Source organism: Aspergillus luchuensis, chromosome 1 (genome assembly GCF_016861625.1).
Source record: "Aspergillus luchuensis IFO 4308 DNA, chromosome 1, nearly complete sequence".
NCBI lineage: Eukaryota > Fungi > Ascomycota > Eurotiomycetes > Eurotiales > Aspergillaceae > Aspergillus > Aspergillus luchuensis.
The window spans coordinates 4,683,628-4,710,744 of NC_054849.1; the positions used below are offsets into that span (position 1 = coordinate 4,683,628).

The following is a 27,117-nucleotide window of genomic DNA, read 5'->3' on the forward strand; positions in this document are numbered from 1 at the left end:
CAGAAGCTCAGACTGCCGAGGAAGGCTGAGGTATAAAGGCAGCTCACTCTCTTGTCCTCCTTCCGGAATTGTTCAAGCCCATCTCAATGATTGAGATGCTTTCCCTATCTCTTAGTATTGCACGTTGTACCAATGTTCTTCGAAAGACACCCAACACCAAGTACGTCCAGCGAGGGCGCTTACCATCTCGATGAGGATCGTGAGTTTGCGGAGCCCATTGCCGTATGTGGTATTGGGTTCAAGCTTCCTCAGGACGCCGTTTCGGAAGATGGCTTCTGGAAGATGCTCATGGAACGCCGCAGTGCACGCACTGAGTTCCCCGGGGATCGAATGAATATCAACGCCTTCTACCATCCTACGCGACGTAATGAGCTCAGCACGCGTGGCGCACATTTCCTGCAAGAAGACCTGAGTCGCTTCGATGCTGACTTCTTTTCAATAACCCCATCCGAGGCAGCGGCCATGGATCCCATGCAGCGATTGCTCCTTGAAACCACAGTGGAGGCTCTGGACACGGCTGGGATTCGGATAGAAGACCTACATGGATCTCGGACATCAGTTCATACCGGCTGCTTCTCCAATGACTACCTCCATCAATTGCTCAAAGACCCTCAACGACTACCCCCCTACGCAGCTGTCGGCGCCTCTCCGTCCATGCTGGCCAACCGAATCAGTTGGTTCTTCAATCTGCGTGGACCGTCCTTTAATATAGATTCGGCTTGCTCCAGTAGTGCTCTGGCTATTGACTGTGCTTGCCGCCTCCTTCTCAGTGGTCAAACTGACATGGGTCTTGCCGCCGGGTGCAACCTGCTCCTCGACCCGGACTACAGCATTATACTCAGCAATAACCACATGTTGTCGCCCGATGGCCGCTCCTACGCCTTCGATTCTCGTGCCAACGGCTACTCACGTGGAGAAGGCGTTGCTGTTCTGGTGCTCAAACGCCTCTCTGACGCCCTTCGTGACAATGACACCATTCGCGCTGTCATCCGTGCCACGGCCAGCAATCAAGACGGCCGCACTCCCGGCATCACACAGCCTGCAAGTGAGGCCCAATCTCAGCTCATTCGAGAGACCTATGCCCAAGCGGGACTCTCTCTACATCATACACGGTTTTTCGAGGCCCATGGCACCGGCACGCCGATTGGCGATCCAGCAGAGGTATCCGCCATTGCTGACTGCTTTCGCAACCACCGCACGACAGATAGTCCGCTATACCTGGGTGCCGTCAAGACCAATATCGGACACCTGGAAGGTGCAAGTGGGATAGCCGGTGTTATAAAGGCTATTCTGGCTGTGGAGCGCGGCATCATTCCGCCCAATACAAACTTCGAGCGACTGCATCCACAATTGGAACCCTATGATTCTTGTTTGGCTGTACCCCCGACGCAGGGCATCATGTGGCCTCCAGCTGAGATCCGTCGCGCCTCAATAAACTCCTTTGGGTTTGGAGGCAGTAATTGCCACATTGTCATCGATGATGCAGCAAGCTATCTCCGACGACATCAGCTACAGGGAAATCATCGAACTGTGCCGGACGATGATCGTAGCCTCGGGCAGTTCATGCGTCGGCCGCAGCACATGCGATCCAATGGGGATCTGTTACCGCAACAAGAAGACATGACTGAGATTCCACGATTACTTGTTTGGTCTGCGGCAAGTGAGAAATCCCTCAAGTCGCTTGTGAGCCGCTGGGCGGAAACAATCTCTAGCGGAGAGCATCAACGCGAGCCGTCTTGGACAGCACATGCCGCCTACACGCTTGACTCACGCCGCAGCGTCTTCCCTTGGAAATCTTGTGCAGTGGCATCCTCATACACCGACTGGGAGCAGCTGAACGAGCGTGCCTCCGCGCCGAAGCTCACCGGCCCGACGCCCCCTCGGTTGGCGTTAATCTTCACCGGCCAGGGAGCACAATGGTATGCAATGGGTCGGGAATTGCTGCATTATCCTGCATTTTCCCGTGTCCTAATGGAGGCCGATACTCTGTTTCGCCAGCTAGGTTGTCCTTGGTCCGCAGAAGGTGAGTCAGAAGCAGACCTACAAAGTGTACAACGCTCGTTGCGTGCTCATAGCTGACTCTTGCACTTCACTTCAGAGGAGTTCCTGAAAAGCGAATTCACATCTCAAATTAACGAGCCACATATTTCCCAAGCCCTGACGGCTACGTTGCAGATAGCCTTAGTGGATCTTCTAGACTCCTTTCAGGTGCGGCCATTGGCCGTCGTGGGCCATTCGATGGGTGAAATTGCTGCGGCGTAGGAAAGAACCTTCTGCTTCGTTCTTCAGGTTGCTAACTTTCCTTAGATACTGTGCGGGTTTCATATCACGTAGCTCAGCTTTGCGTATCGCATACTACCGTGGCTACTTCGTGGCCTCTATGATCGAGCAGGACCCCAACAAAGGCGCCATGCTGGCGGTTGGACTGTCTGCGACGCAAGCCCAGTCATATATAGCTCAGTTACCTGAGCCTGAGAAAGTGGTCGTCGCGTGCATTAACAGCCCTTCAAACACGACCATCTCCGGCGAGGAAAGCCAGATCAAGTATCTGGACCAGATGCTGAGAGATGTAGGCATCTTTTCGCGTCTCCTCAAAGTTGCTGCAGCATATCATTCCCCTCAAATACAACAGATCGCCGATGACTGCCGGCGTCACTTCGGGAACCTTGAAGCGGGCCACCACTATCATACTTCACACTCGACAATTCCCATGATATCTACCGTAACTGGAGAGCCCCTAGACGGTGAGCGCGCCCGCAATGCCAGCTACTGGGTGGACAATTTGATATCGCCTGTGTTGTTTGCTCCGGCCATTCAACGTCTGTGTCGTGATTCTCCACGTTGCCTCCGGAAGAAGATCGACGGGAGCCATCGGAAAGCCATAGTGGTCGATCATCTGATCGAAGTTGGCCCTCACTCCGCGTTGCGACTGCCCATCTTCGAAACATTGGCCGCATTAAATGACAGTCAAAAAGACCGTTGCACCTACCTATCAACGCTCGTGCGGGGCCAGCCAGCATCCACCACCCTGCTGTCTGTTCTCGGTCAGCTCTACTGCGCGGGGACTTCGCTTGATTTGCGCGCAGTTAACGACCCAGGTCGCCGCCATGAAGTCCTCATAGACGCACCCACTTACCCCTTCGATCATTCCGAGTCTTACTGGGCAGAGAGCCCACTCAGCCAGAACTACCGGCTGCGGTCGCATGGCCGCTTAGCATTGTTGGGAAGCCCGATTCCGACATGGAACCCCCTGGCCCCCGAATGGCGGAACTGTGTACAAGCTGCAGACATGCCATGGATCCGGGACCATCGGATCAATCGTCGCGTCATCTATCCAGCCGCTGCCATGATGGTCATGGCCTTGCAAGCCACCCATCAAATGGTAGGACCTTCAGGTCATGCCATTGAAGCCTATGTCCTGCGCTCTGTGCGCTTCCATCGGCCCATTGCGCTAGAAGGATCTGAACAGACGGGTAGCAGTGGCTCGGATGTGCTCGAGACTCGACTATGCTTGAACAATGCCTCACTGCCTCCGGAGGCGGATGGGGTATCACGGTGGAACTTTGTCGTGTACTCAATGACTAAAGAAAATTCCTGGCAAACGAACTGCCAAGGGGTAGTCGAGGTACATCTAAGTCAGCAGAAAGACCAGAAAGGAGAGGAAGGAGAGGAGGCGGAGATGAGGCACTATCAACGCCAATGGGACAAGCAAGTCACAGAGTGTACTGTCCAAGTCCCAGCCTCAAAGTTCTACGACCACCTCAAAAAGCACGGCTTTCACTATGGCCCCTCAATGCAAGGCATGAAGAGCATCCAGACTGATGGAGTTGGCACCGCTCTGGCATCACTCAATCTAGCACAGCCGTGCCTATCATCCCCAGAGATGGACGAGTATCCTATCCACCCAGCATCACTCGATGCATTTCTACAGCTTAGTTTGGTAGCTCAGAACCGAGGAACTATGAAGGACATGCCAACGCAGGTGATCTCGGCTATTGATCGGTTATGGATCTCTGGGGAGGGATGGGCCGATATGGTTGCCAGAGGTCAGGATGTCGTCTTCGCAGCCATGCAGATTGAGGTTGATGGTCCCCGAAACAAGTCTTATAATGGATACGTCCTATCCCCTTATGCGGACGGCCAAAATCCGCAACTGATCCTAGATCGAGTCGAGACGACGGCAGTGTCTTCCATAGACAGCGAGGTCGTCGACCATTCCCAAACTGCAGTTTCTCCGCTTAACGACCAAAGGGATGATGGCAAGTCATGGTACACAGTGAAGACGGACCTGGCGATATCAGCTAGCACACCAGGAAACATACTACAGTACCTGGAAGGCCAATGCGGCGTTGAACCCCCCGGCCCGAGAGAGTTTTTCCGCAATGTGCGCCAATACCTTACTCTTCAGATGCAGAAGATATGCGACGCTCTAAATCCATCCAAAATCCCTGCCAAACCGCATCTACAGCGATACGTCGCCTGGATGAAATGGCAGTTAGCCCAAAAAAATCAGTTGACGGCACGGGGTGTCATGAACCCAGAGGAAGAGGCAAATTTGCACCACCAAATTGCGGCACAAGGCCGTCTGGGAAACTTCTACCTGACCGTGGCCGACCACGCCCTTGGGGTCCTTCATGGAGAAGTTGATGTTGTACAGCTGCTATTTGAGAGTAACCTAGTCAATGACTTCTATCAGGCCTATGAGTCCTCTGTCTCGATCTATTTGAAAAAGGTCGAACGCTATGTTGCCACAATGGCTTTCAATCGCCCTGACATGGATATCCTGGAGGTCGGCGCCGGCACGGGCTCCTTCACAGACCATGTGCTAAATGGGATCTGCTTATCGGGGACAAGTTTGAGATCTTACCAATACACCGATATCTCCCCAGCTTTTTTTGACAGGGCCCTGCAGCGACTCGCATCCCATCCTCATGGCCGCCGCATTGCGTTCCAAATTCTGGATGCGGAACAGGATCCCCTCGAGCAGGGTTTCACGGAGAACACGTACGATCTTATCGTGGCTTCTAATGCGCTACATGTGACCAGAAACCTGGAAAAAACCTTGAAAGCCCTCCGCCGTCTGCTTCGACCAGGAGGTCAGCTCATACTGCACGAGGTGACCCGACCAGATAACATTGAAGTAGGATTTTCGTTTGGCTTGCTGCCGGGCTGGTGGCCGGATGCGACAGATGATCGTCCGATGAGCCCGGTCGTCAGCGAAGCTCGATGGGACGAGATCATGCGGGCTAGTGGATTTGTCGGCGCGGAAATAGTCCTACGTGACTATGCAGACGAAGAAAGCCAATTGATGAGCGTGATAGTTGCCACTGCTGGAGAGACCCAGGAGCAGACTGCAACTGTGTCTTCGTCTCCCTCTTCTTCATCCCACGTTGACATTGTATTGGTCGTTGAGCCTTCCTCCCCGCTGCAGATCAACTTGGCCAACCGCTTGATGGACGTTCTCGTTGCAGAGGTATCGGCGTACCGACCCCGTGTCGTGATGTACCCGCAGACAACTCCCCCAGGATCGGTGATTATTAGTCTACTTGATGTAGACAACATAACGTCGATCCTGGGACGACTTCACGGCGAAGAAAGCTTTGAGCGTCTGAAGGCCCTACTCCTCGGGGCACGAAAGGTACTTTGGTTGACCGGTGATGATGAGCGCCATCCGAGTTTCGGCATGATAGATGGCTTTGCTCAGGTGTTTCGCATTGAGAATCCACAAATTCCCTTGCAGATCTTGCACATGGATGCAGCTTCAATGGCGTCGTCTGAAGGCCTTAATTCTTTAGAGGCCACCCTAAAAGTTGCGTTGAATCAGCTGATGATGACAAGATCATCCCCCAACTGCCGGGATGACTACAGTATCAAAGACAACCAGGTATATGTTCGTCGGATTCAGGAAGACCTTCCCTTGAAGAGTGATATCAAGGAGATTTTGAACGACTCCCAGACAACATCTGAGCGCCTCGGGGATATTCGGCCGTTTGCGGTACGTTGGCCGCAAGATCTTGCTTCTGGTGGCAATGCTGAAATTGCATGTCCCCTTCAAATTGATGTGGAGCATCCAAGACTATCTCGGGCTCTTGAGCCGGACGAGGTGGAAATTGCAATTCATGCTGTGCGACTTGATGATCAGCTTGGCCGAATCCGACAATGCGCGGGACGCATTGTCCAGGTTGGTCGCAATAGTCCGTTCTTGGTCGGTGACAGGGTCTGCGGTGTCTACTATAGCAGCAGTACCAGCAATGCTGATGATGACGACGACACTCTGACCTCTACTGTTCGCACTCACAAATCTCTGGTGGCTCGTATTGACAGCTCTTTGAGCTTTAATGAGGCAGCTGTTCTACCCCAAAGATATCTCGTCGCAGAGTACATTGTCGGCCTGATATCATCGTTTGCCGGAAGTGCTCCAGTGATTGTTATTCATGGTGCCCACACGGGCATTGCCAGAGTGGTGGTAGACCTGATGGCAGGCCGATTCTCTAAGCTTTTCCTTACTGTTCCTTCTGACTCGAACTGTGAGACAGATGAAATTTGGGAACAGGCAAAGAATAACGAATCCGTGTCCGTGTTCACGTATGCCTCGTTTCTACGGAAACCCTGGTTTTCTGGCCCTGAAGATGGTGCAGATATCGTGCTGGACTTTGTCGACTCGGATCTCTTGGATCTAGCCGATCAGGTAGCACCCTTTGGAGCAGTCATTCGTGTTATTGACGGCGATTCTCGCTTTGGATTATCTAATCCTCAGAAGCTGTGCATACCAGCCAACATGTCCTTGCATACTGTCGACGTGGCCCAGCTCTTGCATCGTCAACGTCCGCGGCTGCGGATGCCATCAGCCGTGGTGGCGCCGACAGCAATCAGAACGGCAAAGACTACTTCCGACTCTGTCAAGCTCTCCACCTTGCTGAACCAATCGAGAAGTACGAGAAGAAAGCAAATTATGATAGAATTTGATGATGACGATGTTGTTTCGGTAAGTAATGCCTCTTTAATACTTCATTTACTTTACTGTCAAGTACGGAGACTAATTCGTGTTATCCTAGATCCGCAAACCTCGCCAGCCTGCTTATTCATTCGATCCAAATGCAACCTATCTCCTTGCCGGGGGCTTGGGAGACCTGGGCCGATGTGTAGCCCAATGGATGGTGCGACGCGGTGCGCGATATTTGATTCTGCTATCACGCTCCGGGCCGCGTACTGAAGCAGCCCGAAGGATGATTGAAGAGTTAGAAGCCAGAGGCACCACAGTCTGTGCACCAGCCTGCGACATCATAGATATGACAGCGCTACAGCAAGTACTGAATGAGTGCAGACAGACGATGCCCCCAATCAAGGGATGCATCCAGATGACAGGAGTGTTGCGAGATGTGATGTACGACCGCATGACCTTCATGGACTGGCAATCTTCCGTCCAACCTAAAGCTTCCGGTTCCTGGAACTTGCACACCTTACTGCCTCGCGGACTTGACTTCTTCATCCTGGCTGCCTCTCTGACTGGACTGATGGGCCAGGCAACCCAGATCAACTACGCAGCCGGAAACTCCTACCAGGACGCGCTGGCACGTTACCGTCTCTCGCAGGGCGAGCGAGCAGTATCTCTAGACCTAGGCGTCCTAGAGACCAAAGGACTCCTCACAGACGCTTCAGGACTCTTCGATCGATTCCTCTCCACTAATTTCCACTACTTGCTCCGGGAAACCGATATTCTGGCCATGTTCGAGCATTTCTGCAATCCCACTCTTCCTATTGAGGAACTGCCCGCTCAGGTGGCCACAGGTTTCATGCGTCCCTCGCTGCACCCTAAGCAGCTGAATATGCGATTCCCAGTGACACTGGACCAGCCATTCTGGAAGCAGATTTTTGTTTCCACAAATGCAGACGATGACATGAATAATGGCCAACAACAACCTCGGAATAGCAACACCACCTTCCTCGATAACCAAACGGAAAATCACCTCGATTTGCACAGCGCACTATCCGCTGTCGCTACCGGGACAAATGATACTGTCAAGTCCACCACCACGGAAGTCCTGACCACCATCGCCACGGAGGCCCTGGCCGAGCGGTTCTGTCAGATGGTTTTGATGCCTCGGGCGAAGTTGAACGTAGAGGAGCCATTCCATCGTGCCGGAGCTGACTCCTTAACGGCGGTAGATCTACGAAACTGGGTTCTAAAAGAGGTCGGGGTCGATTTGCCTGTCTTCGATATCTTGGGAGAGCTGCCGGTTTCTGCGTTGGGAAGAATGGTTGCGCGAGAATGGGCGGTGATTCATATAAAGTGAGAGTGATGAGGTGAATACATGTTTTAAGAAGTGTTATGTCTTTGGGCAACGCCAGTCCGTCTTCTTCCCTTTCTCTGTCTCAAAACAAGGTACATCCAAGGTCCTTCTCGAAAATCGCAAACAACCTCCAAAAAAAAAAAAAGAACAGTCCTGCAATTTCAAGACAACAACTAACACAACCGCAACCCCCCACTAACAACAAACTCTCTACTCATCATCCCTCCCATCTTCTTCACCGACCGCATCCCCGCTTGGAACCTCCTCATTTGCCAAATTCGACAGCAAGCAAACATACATATAACCGCCTACGACATGAGCCACCTCCGCCACCTTCTCCCTGCCCAGGGCAGCCACTGCTGCATCGAAATCCTCCGTGGAGATAGGACCCCTCGACCGCGCCATCGCCAAGGCTGCCATATAGACAGCCTGCTCAGCGTCAGATAAACCGGTAGGAGGACGCTGCTGCTGGTGTTGTCCCTGCAGGGCCTGCGCGATCTGCTCATGGGAGAATCCTGCAGCGCGGGCACTGTGAGAATGGGCGTACTGAACATAGGGCGCCTTGTGTTCAGCTAAAGTAGCGAGGATGGCGAGCTCCTTCTCGCGCGCTGTGACGTGGGGTTGGGACCCGATGGAGTAGGCGAAGGAGAACCAGGGTTTGATGATGGAGGGGGTGTAGCTAGTTTCGGGTTGTGGTTAGTTAGTGGGATTTTAGGGGGTACGATGAAGAGATGTCAAAAGAAACGATGTGCACGTACTACAGAGGAGAGTAAGGACCCAGAATGACGCCTGAGGGACCCTGCCATTGTACTTCGGGAGGCAGATGAGAGAAGATGCGGCGAGCACTGGGCTCAACCAGGCTCTGCTCGGCCGTCTGTTGACTTGGAGGGATGGCAGGGAAGCGAGACATTGCTGTAGAATCTTGTGGGGACTTCGAAAATCGACGTAGAAGGAAGAATTGGAGTAGTAAAAAGGTTGAGGGAAATAGAAACGATGGAGACCTCAATTTCAGCAGGTGTCCTGGGCCCTCTTTATATAGCATTGGGCGGAGCAAGACCTCAGCCCCCAACTAGGGTTACTGGTAGTAGTAGATACTACTTAAATTGGCTGATTGGTTGCCACTCACTGATGCAAGTCTGTTAGTGCTGCCATAATATGCAAGTCGACATGAATAGATGGAGGTTGAGGAGGGGGCGAAGCAGTAGTAGTAAGAGAACTGATCCCCTCCCTCGCCAGTAGTATAAGAACCCTAACCTCCCCCTTCTCCCCTTCTCTTCCTCCTCCATCTTCTTCTTCCCATCTCCCCTTTCCCTCCTACCATAAGATATACTTAGCTCATACTGTCATACCCACCATGGCGTCCCCATCCCCTTTGAAGATAGTCATCGTAACAGAACCCCCCCCTGCCTCTTACATTCATGCTCCCAACCAACACTAACCAATAACCCAGGTCGGCGGCTCCCTCTCAGCTCTAATGCAAGCCATCACCCTCCACCAACAAGGCCACTCCATCCAAATTCTCGAACAAAGTCCCACTCCAACCCCGCCTTCCCACATGGCTGGAGTCAGCATAGGACCCGACGTCCTAGCTTTCCTCTCGCGCTACGACCGCGTCTCCCACATTCCGTTAGGAATCCCAGCCACTCAGCTCCAAACCGTAGACCACGCAGGCCAACCGCAGCCCTTCCTTCGCATCCAGCGCACCATGACCTCCTGGGACGCATTGTATTTCCGTCTTCGTGCCAACTACGACGGTCTAGCCAGCGACTACATCCCCAACCCTCCAGACGCCCTCCCTACCTTCCCAGATGAATCCCCAAGTGAGGCACGAGCCCGCGCACGATACGACTATGGCCAGCGAGTCATCGACATATCGGAGATCCCGTCAACAGGAAAGCTAGCCATCGTCACAGAGAGTACTACCACCAGCAACAATAACACGAAAATAACAACAACAACAACACACACAGCAGATCTAGTCCTCGGCGCCGACGGTCCCCGCTCCATGGTCCGCCAACTCTTCCTATCCCCATCCCCTCAATCTGCCACCACCAACAATGAAAACCACCGCAAATACGCCGGCTACCTCGCCTGGCGGGGCATCATCCACGAAAGCCAAGTGCCAGCCACAACCCTCTCCCTCTTCTCATCCAACATGACCTACAACATCCGGAAACACCCCACCCACGGCTCCCACATAATCGTCTACCACATCCCCGGACCCAACGGCTCTATCGCCCCCGGAACCCGCTACCTCAATCTCTGCTGGTACCAGAACGTAGCCGCGGAGGACCTCCCCACACTCATGACCGACTTCCACGGCGTGCGCCATCACACCACCGTGCCACGGGGCCTAGTGCCAGCGCGGATCTGGGACTCGCAACGGGCGCTGGCGAAAAACGTGTTGGATTTCCCAGAGCCGTACATGGAACTTCTGAGGATGATTGATGCGCCGTTTCTGCATCTGATTACGGATTACCCGCCGATGGGGAAGACGTGGTTTTTGGATGGTAGGGTGAGGTTGGTGGGTGATGCGGCGGTGTTCTTGAGACCGCATATTGCGTTTAGTACGAATCAGGCGGCGATGCATGCGCGGTTGATGGGGGAGTTGGTGGGGAGGGACGGGGTGGGTGGTGGTGGTGGTGGTGCTGCGGAGGAAGAGTGGGAGTATAGGGTTGCTAGGGCGGGAGAGTTGCATTGGGCGAGGAGTGTTTGGTTTGGTGAGTATTTTCAAAATCCCTCGCTGTTGGGTGCGGTTTGGCATGATGCGGTTAGGTATTGGTTGTTGGCGGCGAAGTATTGGGTTAGGTATTGGTGTGGGTGGGTGGATCGGCCGGTTGTTTGAAGTTATATACCATCTAGTTGTAGAAATTTAGAGGAAGAGGGTGCTTTGGTTGTGTCGTTGGATAACTGCAGGTGGAATTAGTCTAGTTGACACGGAGTATAACAGTTAGCAGCCTACATTCCATGCCAATACGTACTTCTGAAATACCACTGCTACAGCCTTACTTCAAATCACTGACCGGAATTATCACGGTAGAGATTCATTGCGTCGTATTCATGCTAGTCTTGCTGAAATGGCAACACAGGGCTGGGGTTAAACCTCCCCCAGCTGTGTTCTATAGTCATTCATGGAACATAATAAAAGATTTCGCCCAAGCACCTCATCACTCTTACTCGCTGCTTATTTCACCGGGAACTTAGTGCCCGAGGATGTAACCTGTTGCTCGCTGAACGTCATGGCTGGAGCAAAAGGCTGAACCCATTCCTTGATAACGGTCAGGAATGTGTCACGGACAGCCTCGACTGCTTGGTCTTGCGATGCTCCGCTGCTTTCAATATAGACTAGAATCGATATTAGCACTGCACATGGCTCTGGTATGATTTTCGACGTACTTTTGACTTTGGGTTCTGTGCCCGATGCACGAATGGTGAATCTGACTTCCCGATCCAGCCATAGTGTCAGCATCTGGGTGCTCTTATCAACCGGAAGTGTGGGCGTGTGGTCCTCGGTTCCCGAGTCGTAACCCTCCGTCAGGTCTCGCCATCGCTGGATGCTGAAGGAGCCAAAGGACTTTCCGGCGCCGAACTGTCCAGATCTGATCTTTCGGAATAGGTCCATGGTGAGCTCTGGGTCCGTCGATCGGACGTAGGTGTTGAGAGTCTCGTGGTGCCCGTGTTCCTTGAAGAGTTGCTGAAGCTTCGTATATGGGGTGAGTCCTTGAGCATTCCATTTGGCTTGGGCTAGCAAGAACACCATAGCGGCGGAAATACCGTCCTTGTCGTAGCACACCTCCGGAAACATGTATCCAAGCGCTTCTTCAAAGGCGAATGGAACATAGTAGCCGAGTTCTTCGAGTCTTCGCGCGATGTTGCCCATCCACTTGAAACCGGTCAATGCTTCCTCGTAATGCATCCCCTTTGCCTTGGCCATTTTCTCCAACATGCACGTCGAGACGGTCGAGTTCAGCACGGCGATTCGTGTGTCGCTGTCGATAGTCTCCAAGGAATCAAACAAGTGCGATGCAAGCAGTACTCCCAAATGGTTTCCAGTGAAAGTGAACCACGATCCACTGCAGTTGGTTAGTGGGGTCCTTTGTTAAAAGGCAGCGGATACGTACTTGACCTTCTCAGCAGCCGCAAAGCGGTCTGCATCCGGATCATGTGCGATAATCAGTTCTCTGCCCTCCCGATCCGCGGTGCGCATTGCCAGATCCAAAGCTCCAACCTCTTCGGGATTGGGAAAAGCTACCGTGGGAAAGTCGGGGTTCGGTTCTTCTTGTTCTGGGACGACAGTGAAATCTTTGATACCAACGGAACGGCACAAGCTGGGGAATACCAGGCCTCCTACACCATGCAGAGGAGTGTACACAAATGGCTGTGGCTGCTTCCATTCCCGCACTGTGTATGTCTGCAAAAAGGGTGAGCCTGTGTTACCAAAGCACAATGCATCTAGACTCACAGCGTATTGCCATACTGCTGTGTTGTAGTGTGGCAGGAGATTGTCGTACGCCTTGGGGCGCAAATATTCACCGGGCTGCAAGTCTTTCCAAGCGTTGGGCCAGGGTGTCAAATTCTCCTCGATAGATCGAGCTATCTCCACATCCATGGGGGTATTGATCTGGGCGCCATTTTTGAAATAGCTGGAGCATGTTAGTGATAATCAAAACAGGCTGGATGAGCGCAACCAGACACTTTGTAACCTGTTCGCCACGTCCGTCAGTGATACGGTCCGGCTGTCGAGGAGCAAGCCATGGCAACCTACCATTATCTTGTGCTGGATTCTAGGGCAGGATTAGCCACATGATCTTTTGAATTGACAGACAGGGGTGCCTTACATGGCTTGCCGTAACCATGATGCCTGCAGCAGCATGCAGTTGGGTTACACCGAAAGGCACCGTTGGCGTAACAGAAGGCTCGGAGTAGAACCAGACCGGGATCCTCTGTGCGATGAAAGCATTTGCGGCCAGAGCGGCGAACTTGGCGGAATTGTAGCGAGCATCATGGCCAATGACGACGCCATAGGAGGCAATATCACCATGGTGTTTCTTCAAGTACATCGCCAGACCCTGCGATGCCTGAATAACAGTCAAAGAGTTCATGCAAGAGAAGCCCGCTGCCATGCGACCCCGGAGACCAGCGGTGCCAAATTGGATTCCTGCAGTTTATGCGGATTAGACATGACAGGCAGGGGAGCGTAACGAGCCTAAATTCGGTACGAGAAGATCAGATGAAGCATGTCTCGAGCCCACACGTACTCTTTTGCAGGCGCTGCTGCAACTCCGCCAGCTCTCCTGCATCGCGCAACCGCTCAATTTCCCCGCGAGTAGAGGCATCCTAATAGGTTTGGGCATTAGCAGTGAGGTTTTTGGAAGGTTGAAGAGGAAAGCGCATGAATTAAGAGCATTGAGCAACAGCAACACCTCCACCACCACCATTACTATGGAGGGGAGGTAAAGCCGAGCTGAGCGGATCGGAATCTGACAAATGCAGGGGACTTACTTGGTCCCACTCAAGCCATTTTTGGATCAGCGGAGAGAGGGAATCCTGTCAGAAAGAACCAGGCGGACCGAGTCAGAACATCCACACTACTTTTCTGCCCCTATCGATTTAGATAGAGGAGTGGTGTAGCCGCGCACACCGGGAGTTTGACTATACCTCTCCTGGGTTGGCGGCCATGTTGGATCATACGACGCTGACAACCGAACTGGGGGAAGAAGACGGACGGTGGAGGGGGGCGGAGGGACTCGCGGATCAGAGCTTGGGTTTTGGGGGGGTAAAGGAGGAGAAGGGAAGGAGAGGAGGAGTCTGGGGAAGAGAAGTGCAGAAGAGGCGGTGGGAAGGGAATTAAAGGAGGGGGAAGAAATAAACTAAGAACAAAATAAGGGGAAGAAAGCAAGCTGGAGATTGAAGCTAGGAAGTAATAATAGTAAGTCAGTGGATGATGATGGTGGTGGTGATGATGATGATGATGATGATGGAACGGGGAATGAATGGGCGAGACGGAGACAGAAATGTGGGTGGAATGACACTCGCTGGATCGGGTGACGATCGCCGGCACGTTTCACCTTCGCGTCCCCGCTTTTTCTATTAGTAGTAGTTCCATCTTCATCCTGTCCTTCTACCTCCATCTGGTCTCTTTCTCTCGGTCTCTGGATTGTATCTTCTCATTCCACCACCCCCTCTAATCTTCCCCCCCTACTAGGTCTTTGCACTATACGATGCCCCCTTGGGCTGATCATTCACCCTCTTTGTAACCATCCCCTGTCCCCGATCCCTTGGTTGGATTTACACAGGTACCTGTTGCAACTGTACCATGGTCACCGCTCCTTCTACCTCCGCGGCCCGGAAGGACACTATTCTGTCCCGAAGGTATATCGAGGGTCTCATTTCTGAAGGCAAGCATGTCATTATCTTCGACGGTCGCGTACTCAGGGTCGATGCGTGGATTCCCTACCATCCTGGAGGAGACAAGTCCATCAGGCACATGGTTGGGAAAGATGCCACCGATGAGATCAACGCGTATGTAGCCCTCATGAACCCCGGGTGGCCCCGGATGCGAACAGACCGTTGACTCCGACTTTTCTCTGCTACAGGTTACACTCCAAGGAAGCGCGCCAGCGAATGTTGTCCTTTCAGATCGGTCGCATTGAGGGCCCATGGGTGAACTTCCTGCCACCCATCCAGGGCGGAAAGTTTCGTCCGTATACCGAGGATTGTTTGTCCGATGAAGAGAGCTCTGATCAGGAGAGTTCCGGTCAAGAAACGTCACAGCCGCCATCCCCGATCTTTGATGCCGTCGATAGCACGTCAGGTGCTCGCCAGCGGAAACCTGCGCCCGCAACCCCAGCCTCGGCCGCCAAAAGCGAAGAGTTCCAACCGAAACCCTTCTTTCTCGATGCACGCACGCAGGAGGAACTCGTCTTCGATACGGCCAAATACCCCTCGCTAGATTTGGATAATCAGGAGAAGATCAAGCAGAGGTATCGTGATCTGGACCGGCAGATCCGTGCGGAGGGGCTCTACGACTGTCGCTACTTCTCGTACTTTATTGAATGCTGCCGGTATACACTCTTCGCTGCCTTGTCCTACTATTTCCTCCAGATTGGATGGTATGCGACTTCAGGATTCTTCCTCGGATGCTTTTGGCATCAGCTTGTGTTTACTGCCCATGATGCTGGCCATATGGGCATTACGCACAACTTCCACGTCGACACGGTGATTGGTATCATTATCGCCGACTATCTTGGAGGACTTAGCCTTGGGTGGTGGAAACGCAGCCACAATGTGCACCATATCGTGACGAACGCCCCCGAACACGACCCCGATATCGAACACATGCCATTCTTCGCCGTCTCCCATCGCTTCCTTACCAGCCTTCGCAGTACCTACTACGACCGCATCATGGAATTCGATGCTGCTGCAAACTTCCTTTTGCGCTTTCAGAACTACCTCTACTACCCCATCCTCCTGTTTGGACGTTTCAATCTGTATCGTCTGAGCTGGGAATACCTTTTCACGGGTCAAGCCCCGAAGAAAGGTCCCGCCTGGTGGCATCGGTGGTTTGAGATTGGCGGTCAGGTGTTTTTCTGGATTTGGTTTGGCTATGGAGTGATGTACCGCTCGATTCCGGACTGGAGCAGCCGGCTTGCCTTCCTTTTCGTCTCTCACATGGTTACCTCTCCGCTGCACGTGCAGATCACCCTTTCTCATTTCGCCATGTCCACCTCCGACATGGGAGTCAACGAGTCTTTCCCGCAACGAATGCTCCGCACCACCATGGATGTTGACTGCCCGACCTGGCTCGACTTCTTCCACGGGGGTCTTCAATTCCAAGCCATCCATCATCTTTACCCCCGCATTCCGCGGCACAATCTACGTCGGACCCAGCGCCTGGTGCTCGACTTTTGCCGCGACACTGGCATCCCTTATACCATCTTCACCTTCTACGATGGTAACAAAGAGGTAATTGGCAAACTCGGCGACGTCGCAAAGCAGGTCCGCATTCTCGAGGAGTGCAGGAAATCGTGCGCGGAGAATGGTGTGTTCTCGGATCATCATTGAAGCCACTAAGATTATCTATGCGAAGTCAGCGACCAAGCTAGATGCATCCCTTCTGTCACTTTATCAGACATGTACTATCCCCAAATCCTTGTTGTAAATAGTCCCACTCTACGCTACGCTACGCCACCCCACCCCTACCCCACAGCACTATATAGTCTTTCTGGTGATGGTCCGGATATGACTGATGGCTTTTGAGTGCCTCGTGCAGTGCTTAATGACTTAATGCCCCGGTCTGTGATTTATTGGTCTATAGAATGCATTATATATTACATGAATATCAGAATAAGCTTGTACTTTTTGTGCCTTAGATTCCCAGTGTATGTGGAAGTCATACTCGATCATGATTTATCCCATGTATGCAATCACCATCAAGGAATGCTATCATACCAACCAAAATAAACACCTACCACATGCCAAATCATCCTAGACTATTTACACCATCATCATCTTTGTCCTAGTCACCCTTGTTGTGCTGTCGAGGACTATAACCTGACTAGCTATTGTACTCTTCTATCCATTACTACTAGATAAATATGAAGGAAATTTCAGATACAATTATTAAGATTACAATGATGTCATAATTCAATACTTAACAGCCACATTCAACATTACCACCACCTCCCTCACCACCATATCCCTCCATTTACAGCGTACAGACTATCTACTTAGTCCCAACATAGTATACTTAAACAACTATCCAAACCGAGCCTCCCCAATCCCGCTGACTCACCGCCCTCCCTTTCCAAACCAGTGATCTAACCACAACCAGCCACTAGCTCCCGAACCAGCTACTTAGCCGAGCGCCAAGCCCTCCACCCGCACAAGCAAGAAGAACGGATTAATAAGAATTGAACAAAAAAAAAAGACAGAATCACGATAATTGTTATTCCGCCCGGCAAACCATCCAGACTCTCTCCTCAACGGCCATCATCACCTTACCGAACCCCGATAGTTCAGGTCTTGATTGGCAGTCCAGCCTCCCTTGCGGTATGCCCTCCCCCTCTTCTAACTTCTTTTCTCCTTTCGACAACAACTAACCTTCAGGTCCAACAGCATCTCAAATCCCACCGGTCACCCCACCGTCTCAAAACTTCAATTCAAGATGTCTTTCCAGAAGCCTGAGAAGGATTTCGGCGAGGGCCCTGTACGTCTACCACCATCATCATCATGATACATATATATATAACATGTCTTTCAATTCCAATGCCATTGGGACATGGGTTGATATATGTATCAAATGAATCAATCAATCAATGCGACAATCAACTAACCAGGAAATTCTGTGTATATAGAAGGTCCACAAGATCCGTATCACCCTCACCTCTCGCAAGGTCGCTTCCCTCGAGAAGGTGTGCTCGGAGCTGATCGACCGTGCTCGCTCCAAGTCCCTCCAGGTCAAGGGTCCCGTCCGTCTTCCCACCAAGACCCTTCACATCTCCACCCGTAAGACCCCCAACGGTGAGGGTTCCAAGACCTGGGACAAGTACGAGATGCGCATCCACAAGCGTCTCATCGAGTGAGTTCCCCCCTGCCCCAGTATCTCTAACTCATATTTTATGATGAGTGTGAGAATGAAAAGGAAGATGGAAGCTAATATATGTGTTCAGCCTCCTCGCCCCCACCGAGACCGTCAAGCAGATCATCATCAACATCGAGGCTGGTGTTGAGGTTGAGGTCACCATTGCTGCTTAAACAAATCCCTACCTCTTCCTTTACTGGATACGGTTTGGGTTCGTGACAGGGGTGGCGCGGACGATGAGGTTATGTTTTGTGGTGCTGCTGCGGCCGCGCTAGGCATTCGTCGATACCCGCCAGTTCCTGGCCTGAAAATGAAAAAGTTCAAAAAGCAGTAAACTATTTCTCTTATCGAAGTGGATGATTGTACGGATTGTAGTGTAGTGTAATGGTATCAAATCTAGCAGTGATTCAACTGCTTCCGTTGTTCCGTTTGAGAATTTCCCGCCTGGACGCCCATTCCGTCCGTTAATAATGCTAATGATCTATATAATACAATGCCCAAGTAAACCATGTAAAAGAAAGTCCAAGGACCTGATTTGGCTAAAAGTCGAAGCTCACCCATTCTGTCTTCGGGGGCACGCTTGGAATCACCCCGTCCTTGAAGCATCCGTTTTGCACGAAGAACTCGTACTGCGCGGTGACCTCAGCTGTATACTCCTCGTCTTTGGCATGTGCGTCCCGTAAGCTGGCTGCGTCAGGGGGTCCATCTGGAAAGAAGATGCGGACGTAGGTCTGACGATCCTGCGGATGTAGATAGCAGGGTTCGTTGTTGATGTACTTGACCGGTTGCCCCTTCCAAGCAGAGAGCCTCTTGGTCATAGGGTCGCGGATGGTCTGACCTGTCAGCGGTGGGATGGGGTGTAGCTCATTGGGGTTGTCTATCTTGATGATGGCAGGAGGGCCGGTTCCTGCGGTAGCTGTTGGCGTGGATGCAAGAGCGGGAGCAGGCGCTGATTGGCCTAACTGTCCAAATCCGCTAGCGGGCTGTCCAAATCCTGAAGGTGCAGCTGGTTGGCTTGGAGCCCCGAAGGCACTCGGAGCTGCGGCCGTGGAGGGTTGTCCAAACGGGTTTGAGGCCGGTTGTTGTTGTGGTGGTTGTGGTTGACCAAAAGGCGAAGCTGTCTGTGACGGTTGACCAAAACCAGCAGGCTGTGTTGTCGAGGGTTGACCGAAGCCAGAGGACGCGGCGGGGGTTTGACTCCCGACCTGTGCGAACGGTGATGCTTGTCCGGCGGACTGACCAAAGCCGCTTGGTTGCTGGCTAGGGGCTGATATCTGACTAAATGGGGAGGCCGCAGCAGGTGTCCCGAATGCCGATGTTCCAAGGGATGATGGCTGGCCGAACGAAGACTGGCCAGTAGAAGGCTGACCAAAGCTAGGCTGGCCAAAGGCTGGTTTACCGAATGCCGATTGCCCTCCTCCCAAGCCTGAGGGCTGTCCAAATGCAGACCCTTGACCTAAAGCACTTGGTTGTCCGAAGCCAGGTGCTTGCCCCAGGCCAGATGTTTGGCCCAAGGCCGAGGGCTGCCCGAAGGCTGACGGCTGACCGAACGCAGATGGCTTGCCAAAGGGTTGACTGCCTAATCCTGAAGGCTGACCAAAAGCCGGTGCTGAGCTGGGAGCAGCGGGTTGCCCGAATGGTGAAGGTTGGCTAGGTTGCGAGGGCTGACCGAAAGCAGAAGGTGCTGGGGTGGAAGCAGGGCCGGTCTTGCCCTCCACGATATCAATTCTGTTGGGATGCTCATTGATACCGTCGACGACATACTTCACAGCACCGTTTAGATCATTCAGGATGACATCCATCTGCTTCAAGGCCTCCCCATACAGAGCTTGAGCTTCTTGGACTGCCTGGTCGGCGTTGCCTGCTGCGGCAGCCTCATAATGGCGCAGTCGCAGTTCTTCAAAACTCCGCTCTCGATTAGCGCCTCCAAATAATTGCCTTGGGGCGTTTCTGCCGGGACCGTAGCAAGAAAAAATCCATTCTGGCCGGCCTTTCCCGGCGGTAAGATCGGCCTTGATGTCCGCCGTAGTGATTCCATAGCTGTGGGGTGTCAGATAGGTCCCATGTAAAATAGCTTGACTGAAGAACAACTTACTCTGCAGATTGCTGAGTCTGGGCGCCACGGCCTATGTTTGAAGTTAGGAAATCTCACAACACATGGTGGAAGCAACAAATCGTGAACCAAGTCACACAAGTATAATGCGGTGACAGCTCTTGAAGAGAACAAATGACGATAATGATATAGTTCAGAGTAGACGATGAAAGTCGGCAGCCATAATGCCTTTAAAGCCCATTCAATAGACAGAGCATGCTGTGTTGTGTTGTCTCCAACAGCAAACACTAAACGTACCTCCGAAACCTCCCCCAGCAAGTGCCCCGAAACGGTTGCCGGAGCTCAATGTCTGCTGGCTGGGGTGCTCAAATTTACAACGGTCTGGAATGATTGTTAGTCCACTGTCCAGACTGGAACAAGAGCAAAAATCTGATCTTTGGGGCAAGGTATCTTCGTACCTCCAAATCTGCACCGCCCCTGCTGAAAGTACGTGCAGACAACCATGTCGTATTGGGCCTTTGCGGCGTCGGACAGTACGAGAGGCCCCTGCTGACCGTCTGACGGTGATGATAAGAGCTCAATCAAAAGTCAGAAACCCACGAATTGGAGCTATCTTTTTGATCAATCGTTAGAGAAGGACGTGACAAACAAGTAGACTCTAGAGTAATATCAGAAAGCGAAGCGCGCGCAGCTGGTCGCGGTGTATAACTAGAGAGAATCTGCGGATGGCCGGTGGTGGTTGGATTGATCCGGTGACAGTACATTTCGCCGCCTCAGGCTGCAGTATTGGCCGGAAATCCATGCATAGTGTATGGACATGGTATTGTAATTTACACATGTTCCTGCCCGCGGAGCTATCAAGAGCCGAGAATACAATTTGTCTGTAACATTCTAATTATTCATTTACTCTTCTACAGGCTGCAAATAACACCAAGAAAGACACTAGGTCGGGGTATACTGGTGGTTATATTTTCGGCCTTGTTAAATCATCAAAAGCAACCGTCGCCTGTTCAATGCCAATGCTTCATAAAATTACAATGGATCCGATGTCAACTCCTATTCTCCGAGCCATTTCCCATAATATCAAGTTCATGTCACGCTTGTCCACCGCTGGAGTGAGAAGTCTGTGTATGTGTGACGCTCTGCCTCAGGACATCCCAGTTAAGTCCGTCAATCTTCTCCCCACCGAGGGACTCAAGCTCCTGGGCCAGTCCACTCAACTTGCCACTAGCAAGGCGGCGCATCATGACTGTGTCCTTGGAGCCATGGAGACCCTTTGCACTACCGTGAAGCAGAGCATCCTCGAACCATTCCTCTTCTTGATCGTCGAATGGAAGGCCGATCAGTTCCAGCGCGCGACTGCTCCGAAGTTGGCCAGCGTCTGTTGTGTGCACGAACTCAATGAGCTGCGTAAGGTAGCTTCGGCGTAGAGTGTCGTCGTTCTTGCGGGTGAAGTAGAAGGCCTCCGTAATGCTTGAGCGACAGAGCGTCTTGAAGAAGGCTCGCTGGACCTTCTCCGATGCCAAAGGCGGGGAAACAGTAAGGTAGTATGCCATTACGAGGCTGTCATCGTGCTTGGGAAGCCGGGGAAGAGTGAGAACATAGAGGATTTCATCTGGGAAAGTTGGGATGATAGAAGGCTCGGTCAGATATTCGACGGCTCGCTATCGGCGCATTCTGGGTCAGTAATCGTCGCAAACTGCGTCAAGGCAGAGACGCACCTTGAACTCAAGCCTATCGAGGTTCCACAGTCCTTCTATGAACAGCCTGTACTTCTCAGGCAAATGACACCGGCGCGAGAACTGGGAAGCCGCATCGCTGGCGGCACGGCAATCTTTCAGGATATAGTAGATCAACGCTTGCTTGTGCTCTATGTCCATGGGGGAGGAAAGAATATGTCCGATAAGAGTCCGGAGGTCTGCATTGGATCTGGGAGGGTAAAGCTGCGTGACTAGATGTTTGCTCCTGATTAACAACGACCTTCACTTCGGAGCTGGATGAGGGGGGAGAATACCTGCTTTAACTCCGAGCAATCCTAGCAGTCTGTCGGCGAACAGTTGGTTTTCAAGCGCACGGCGGTTGGCGACGATCTGCTCAATGACCTTGCCATCGTAGGTGAAGTTCTTGTTGAAGTAGAAGATAGAGTCGAAATCGTCCCAGGGAGCCATTTTGTCAGAGATATATCCGTAGAATAGTTCCGATACAGCGCTGATTATTTACTCGCGGTGAATTGTATGGGCCGCCGTGGCAGGTGGGCGGTGAAGCAGACAGTCCAAAGACGCACATGTTGTGGCAGAAAACAACGCCATTCCCGATGGGGACACAATGTAAACAACCCACTTTCCACTTCCGCCCGCAACTTTGCAACTGCGCCCGCTTCAACATTCGCCTTGATGAAGCCGTCTCTGGCGACGACGACGACTCATCCAAAATAATGTCATCCATCGCAAGAAGCCGCCCAACTAGGCGCTCTGCCGCCGCCCGGCGGAGCTATGCTATCGAAGAAACCTCCGAAGAGGAGGATCCCGGAAATGTCACCCCCACGGCATCTCAGCACGACGAAGACGACAACGATAGCGGCGAAGCCACGCCTGTGCCCAAGAAACCCAGAATTGAAAAGAGGTCCTCGCGCAGGCGAGCTACAGTTGAGCAGACTACACCCAAGGCCACGCGCACTACACGGAGATCTCGCAGGTCGGCAACCGCAGAATTGTCGGAGGCGTCGCAACTCACAGATACCAACGACAATGAAGGCGACAGCGTCGCGTCAGTGGAAGAGACCGAGACTGCCTCACAGGTCACAGCATCGGTAAAGAAAATAACCAGTATGGCTCACCCCCGCAAGAGTCGTGTCTCCTACACGCCCAACCCGGAAATGTCCTTACTCCCAACTCCAGAGCCCTCCGTCTCGCCGCCCCCGTCCCAACCCCGATCGCAGAGGGGCAGTGTGCCCCCACTTGCTGATATCACTGAATCGGCTGTGAACCAGACGCCCGCGAAGTCCGAAAGCGAGGAAAAGCCCCAAATAGCCATGATCAACCCCAATACGACCGTTCTCGAAAAGCCGATGGATATCATGATGAAGTCTCGGTTGCTGGGCCCCTCAGCACCCGAGGAGCCATCCGAACCTAAGAGCCGCTTGATTATTACTACACTAATTTTGATGAATTTCAAGAGTTACGCAGGCAAGCAGATCGTCGGGCCCTTCCATGCCTCTTTCTCGTCGGTTGTTGGACCAAACGGATCCGGAAAGTCCAATGTCATCGATGCGTTGCTCTTTGTCTTCGGTTTTCGAGCCAGCAAGATGCGACAGGGCAAGGTTTCCGCTCTCATTCACAATTCCGCCAACTTCCCCAACTTGCCCTACTGTGAAGTCGAAGTCCACTTCCAGGAAGTCCTTGACTTGCCCACCGGAGGGCATGAAGTAGTCCCAGATTCCCAACTGATTATCTCCCGAAAGGCATTTAGAAACAACAGCAGCAAGTACTACATGAACGGCAAGGAGACGAACTTTACCGCCGTGACCACCCTGCTCCGCGACCGCGGCATTGACCTGGACCATAAGCGTTTCCTTATTCTCCAAGGTGAAGTCGAGTCAATCGCACAGATGAAGGCCAAGGCTGCCAACGAGCATGAAGATGGTCTTCTGGAGTACCTCGAGGATATTATCGGAACCTCTAAATACAAGACGCCCATCGACGAAGCAGCCGCTGAGCTGGAGACGCTGAACGACGTCTGTATGGAAAAGAACAACCGTGTACAGCATGTAGAGAAGGAGAAGAACGCCTTGGAAGAAAAAAAGGACAAGGCACTCGCCTTCATCCGTGACGAGAATGAGCTGGCTCAGAAACAGTCCGCACTTTACCAGATTTACATCAATGAGTGCGGGGACAACATCCGAGTGACCGAAGAAGCCATCCTGCAGATGCAAGAGCTTTTGAACCTCGAGCTAGAGAAGCACGAGGGCAACGAGTCCGGTATCAAAGAGCTCGAGAAGGCGTACAAGCGTGGCATGCGGGAATATGAGAGCATGGAAAAGGAGATGCAGGCCTTGGCCAAGGAAATGGCTAAGTACGACAAAGAATCTGTCAAGTTTGAAGAGAAGAAGAAGTTCCTGGTAGGAAAGCAGAAGAAGCTGGAGAAGGCCATGCAGAGTACTCGACTTGCTGCCTCTGAGTGTGAAAGTTTGGTGCAAAAGCATGCCGACGACATTGAAAGGAAATCTAAGGAGACTACACAGCTTGAGAAGGAGATGAAGGTGGAGGAGGAGGAATTGAACTCGATCCGTGAGAGCCTCAAAGGCAAAACCCAGGGCCTCTCAGACCAAATCACAGCAAAGCAAAAGTCGTTGGAGCCTTGGGATGAGAAGATCAACAAGAAGCTTTCGGCTGTTGCTGTGGCTCAGAGTCAACTTGACATCATCCGTGAGAGAAGCAACGCGGGTGCTGTCCTGTTGGAAGAGGCTCAGGCCAAGGTGGCTTCGATCGAAGAGGGCTTGGCTACCAAGGAGACCGAGCTTGAGGAACGCAAGGAGCAGAAGTCGACACTTGAACAAGAGGTCGAGAAGCTCAAGCATGACCTCAAGAAGTATGCCCACAGAGAACCTGAAGTGCGAGCCCATGTCTCGAGTGCTCGACAGAAGGCAGATGAGGCAAGGGCCAGTCTTGCAAGCACTCAAAATCGCGGCAGCGTTCTATCTGGACTTATGCGTCTTAAGGAGTCGGGCCGTATTGAAGGCTTCCACGGCCGGCTCGGAAACCTCGGAACTATCGACGAGAAATATGATGTCGCTATCTCGACTGCCTGTCCAGCGCTGGACAACATGGTGGTTGATACGGTTGAGGTCGGTCAGCAGTGTATCGACTACCTGCGTAAGAACAATCTCGGCCGAGCCAATTTCATTCTTCTGGATCGACTCCCACGGCGGGATCTGTCCTCCATCGCAACTCCGGAGAAGGTCCCTCGACTTTTTGACCTGGTTAAGCCTAAAGACTCCAAGTTTGCCCCCGCATTTTACAGTGTCATGCAGAACACCTTGGTTGCTAAAGACCTCGAGCAAGCCAACCGCATTGCCTATGGAGCCAGACGGTGGAGGGTTGTTACCCTTGATGGTCAACTCATTGACATGTCTGGTACTATGAGTGGTGGTGGTACCCGCGTAGCACGTGGCGGCATGTCCTCCAAGCAAGTGGCAGAGACAAGCAGAGAGCAAGTTGCTCAGCTCGAGGGGGATTTGGAAGAAATGGAGAGGAAGTTCCAGCGCTTCCTAGAAAAGCAACGGCAAATGGAGGCAGCGATCAGAGAGAGGTCCGAGGAGATACCACGGGCGGAGACCAAGATTCAGAAGATCATGATCGAGATCGAAAGTGCCAACAGAAGTCTTGCAGATGCCCAGCGGCGCGTCAAGGAACTGAGCGCCGAGCACAAGCCATCAAAGACGGACGCGAACCAAGCTGCAGCTCTAGAGAAACAGATTGCTGCTCTGGAGGAAGAAATCGAAGACCTTCGTGAACAAAAGGGCGGCATCGAGGAAGAAATCCAGACTCTCCAGAATAAGATTATGGAAGTTGGTGGTGTTAGACTACGTGGTCAGAAGGCCAAGGTCGACGGTCTCAAGGAGCAGATCAGCCTTCTTGCAGAGGAGATTTCCAATGCAGAAGTTGGAAAGTCAAAGAACGAGAAGGCCATCGTCAAGCACCAGAATTCCCGTGCTGACGCAGAGAAGGAGCTTGAGCATGTGACAGAGGAGCTAGAGAAGCTCAATGCGGATGTTGCCAACCAGGCCAACGATGCCTCAGGGTGGAAACAGAAGGTGGAGGAAGCGGAAGAGGTAAGTCCGACATGGGAATATATCAGATTCGCAGGCTCACACAAGACAGGCGCTCGACGAAAAGAAAGAGGACCTTGGCAAGGTGAAGGCTGAGTTAGATGAAAAGGTTGCTGAATTGAACGAGTCCCGAGCCACCGAGATCGAGATGCGCAATAAGCTTGAGGAGAACCAGAAAGCCTTGGCCGAGAACGAAAAGCGCGGGCGGTACTGGCAAGAAAAGTTATCCAAACTTTCGTTGCAGAATGTCAGCGATCTGGGTGAAGAGCAGGAGGCCACAGAGCTCCAGATGTTCACTCAAGATGAGTTGATGGAGATGAACAAGGAGTCGTTGAAGGCAGCCATTGCTGCCCTCGAGGAGAAGAGCCAGAATGCATCGGTCGACCTTAGTGTCATCGAGGAGTACAGGCGCAGAACGGCTGAACACGAAGCACGTTCGGCCGATCTGACCACTGCGTTGGCGTCGCGCGACAGTGCCAAGGCTCGTCTTGATGGCCTCCGATCTGCTCGTCTGAACGGGTTCATGGAAGGCTTCGGCATTATCTCGCTTCGTCTGAAGGAGATGTACCAGATGATTACGATGGGAGGTAACGCGGAGCTGGAATTGGTCGACTCTCTGGATCCGTTCTCTGAGGGTATCTTGTTCTCCGTCATGCCTCCGAAGAAGAGCTGGAAGAACATTGGTAATCTGTCCGGTGGTGAGAAGACACTTTCCAGTTTGGCGCTGGTATTCGCCTTGCATCACTACAAGCCGACTCCCTTGTACGTGATGGACGAAATCGATGCTGCCCTGGACTTCCGGAACGTGAGTACTCTATCCCAGCTACTGAAAGTGCGCTGCTAATCTGCCTAGGTTTCGATTGTGGCATCTTATATCAAGGAGAGAACTAAGAATGCTCAGTTTATTGTTATTTCTCTGAGAAACAACATGGTAAGACACTCGCCATAGATGCTACAGCAGCGCGTTACTGACTCTCGATAATAGTTCGAACTTGCCTCTCGACTGGTCGGTGTTTACAAGGTCAACCACATGACCAAGAGTGTGACGATCGAAAACAAGGACTACATTACGGGGCGATGAATGGTTTGATCTGCACGCATGCATGTTATGACTTCTTTCTTTTTTGTATGGGTTTTCCGGAAAGGAGGCGCGGTGGGACTGGATATCTGTCACTGGCTGAAGGAGAATCTATGGGCTCCTTCCATACCTGTTTATACGCGGGGTGAAGTTTTGAGATATGGTGTTGACTATTGTTTTCTGACTTCTTGTATGAATTGGATGATGCCCTTTTTGTCTGGTATGACTGAATTCGGAATACATATATTGATTCATCTGTTCTAGTTTGACCTCGTGATGGTGATG

At 52.3% G+C, this 27,117-nt stretch overlaps 9 protein-coding genes across 9 annotated transcripts; 5 read left to right on the forward strand and 4 right to left on the reverse strand.

Moving 5' to 3' along the window:
- Positions 1 to 132: 132 nt before the first annotated feature.
- On the forward strand, positions 133 to 8,294 carry PKS5 (type I iterative PKS; the record flags this gene model as incomplete). Its single annotated transcript, XM_041684064.1, has 4 exons — positions 133 to 2,023; positions 2,099 to 2,258; positions 2,308 to 6,985; positions 7,056 to 8,294. The coding sequence occupies 4 exons, from the start codon at positions 133 to 135 to the stop codon at positions 8,292 to 8,294; spliced, it is 7,968 nt and encodes a 2,655-aa protein (XP_041538286.1).
- Positions 8,295 to 8,501: 207 nt separating this feature from the next.
- Positions 8,502 to 9,333, reverse strand: AKAW2_11567A (carboxymuconolactone decarboxylase family protein; the record flags this gene model as incomplete). The annotated part of the gene is made up of 2 exons (XM_041684065.1): positions 8,502 to 8,970; positions 9,050 to 9,333. The coding sequence occupies 2 exons, from the start codon at positions 9,331 to 9,333 to the stop codon at positions 8,502 to 8,504; spliced, it is 753 nt and encodes a 250-aa protein (XP_041538287.1).
- Positions 9,334 to 9,645: 312 nt separating this feature from the next.
- AKAW2_11568S (uncharacterized protein) lies at positions 9,646 to 11,136 on the forward strand (the record flags this gene model as incomplete). Its single annotated transcript, XM_041684066.1, has 2 exons — positions 9,646 to 9,678; positions 9,742 to 11,136. The coding sequence occupies 2 exons, from the start codon at positions 9,646 to 9,648 to the stop codon at positions 11,134 to 11,136; spliced, it is 1,428 nt and encodes a 475-aa protein (XP_041538288.1).
- Positions 11,137 to 11,475: 339 nt separating this feature from the next.
- PGM3 (phosphoribomutase PRM15) lies at positions 11,476 to 13,414 on the reverse strand (the record flags this gene model as incomplete). Its single annotated transcript, XM_041684067.1, has 6 exons — positions 11,476 to 11,636; positions 11,688 to 12,364; positions 12,413 to 12,934; positions 12,985 to 12,994; positions 13,057 to 13,075; positions 13,130 to 13,414. The coding sequence occupies 6 exons, from the start codon at positions 13,412 to 13,414 to the stop codon at positions 11,476 to 11,478; spliced, it is 1,674 nt and encodes a 557-aa protein (XP_041538289.1).
- Positions 13,415 to 14,607: 1,193 nt separating this feature from the next.
- AKAW2_11570S (fatty acid desaturase) lies at positions 14,608 to 16,355 on the forward strand (the record flags this gene model as incomplete). Its single annotated transcript, XM_041684069.1, has 2 exons — positions 14,608 to 14,813; positions 14,888 to 16,355. 2 exons carry the CDS (start codon positions 14,608 to 14,610, stop codon positions 16,353 to 16,355), a joined length of 1,674 nt encoding a protein of 557 aa, XP_041538290.1.
- A 1,102-nt stretch (positions 16,356 to 17,457) lies between these two features.
- Positions 17,458 to 18,047, forward strand: S10a (40S ribosomal protein uS10; the record flags this gene model as incomplete). Its single annotated transcript, XM_041684070.1, has 3 exons — positions 17,458 to 17,499; positions 17,648 to 17,871; positions 17,963 to 18,047. 3 exons carry the CDS (start codon positions 17,458 to 17,460, stop codon positions 18,045 to 18,047), a joined length of 351 nt encoding a protein of 116 aa, XP_041538291.1.
- Positions 18,048 to 18,413: 366 nt separating this feature from the next.
- AKAW2_11572A (FG-nucleoporin nup42) lies at positions 18,414 to 20,431 on the reverse strand (the record flags this gene model as incomplete). Its single annotated transcript, XM_041684071.1, has 4 exons — positions 18,414 to 19,914; positions 19,970 to 20,000; positions 20,225 to 20,308; positions 20,386 to 20,431. 4 exons carry the CDS (start codon positions 20,429 to 20,431, stop codon positions 18,414 to 18,416), a joined length of 1,662 nt encoding a protein of 553 aa, XP_041538292.1.
- A 590-nt stretch (positions 20,432 to 21,021) lies between these two features.
- AKAW2_11573A (ELYS family protein) lies at positions 21,022 to 22,095 on the reverse strand (the record flags this gene model as incomplete). Its single annotated transcript, XM_041684072.1, has 3 exons — positions 21,022 to 21,591; positions 21,649 to 21,878; positions 21,942 to 22,095. The coding sequence occupies 3 exons, from the start codon at positions 22,093 to 22,095 to the stop codon at positions 21,022 to 21,024; spliced, it is 954 nt and encodes a 317-aa protein (XP_041538293.1).
- Positions 22,096 to 22,241: 146 nt separating this feature from the next.
- On the forward strand, positions 22,242 to 26,835 carry smc4 (condensin subunit SMC4; the record flags this gene model as incomplete). Its single annotated transcript, XM_041684073.1, has 4 exons — positions 22,242 to 25,757; positions 25,807 to 26,559; positions 26,608 to 26,685; positions 26,740 to 26,835. The coding sequence occupies 4 exons, from the start codon at positions 22,242 to 22,244 to the stop codon at positions 26,833 to 26,835; spliced, it is 4,443 nt and encodes a 1,480-aa protein (XP_041538294.1).
- Between the last annotated feature and the right edge of the window lie 282 nt (positions 26,836 to 27,117).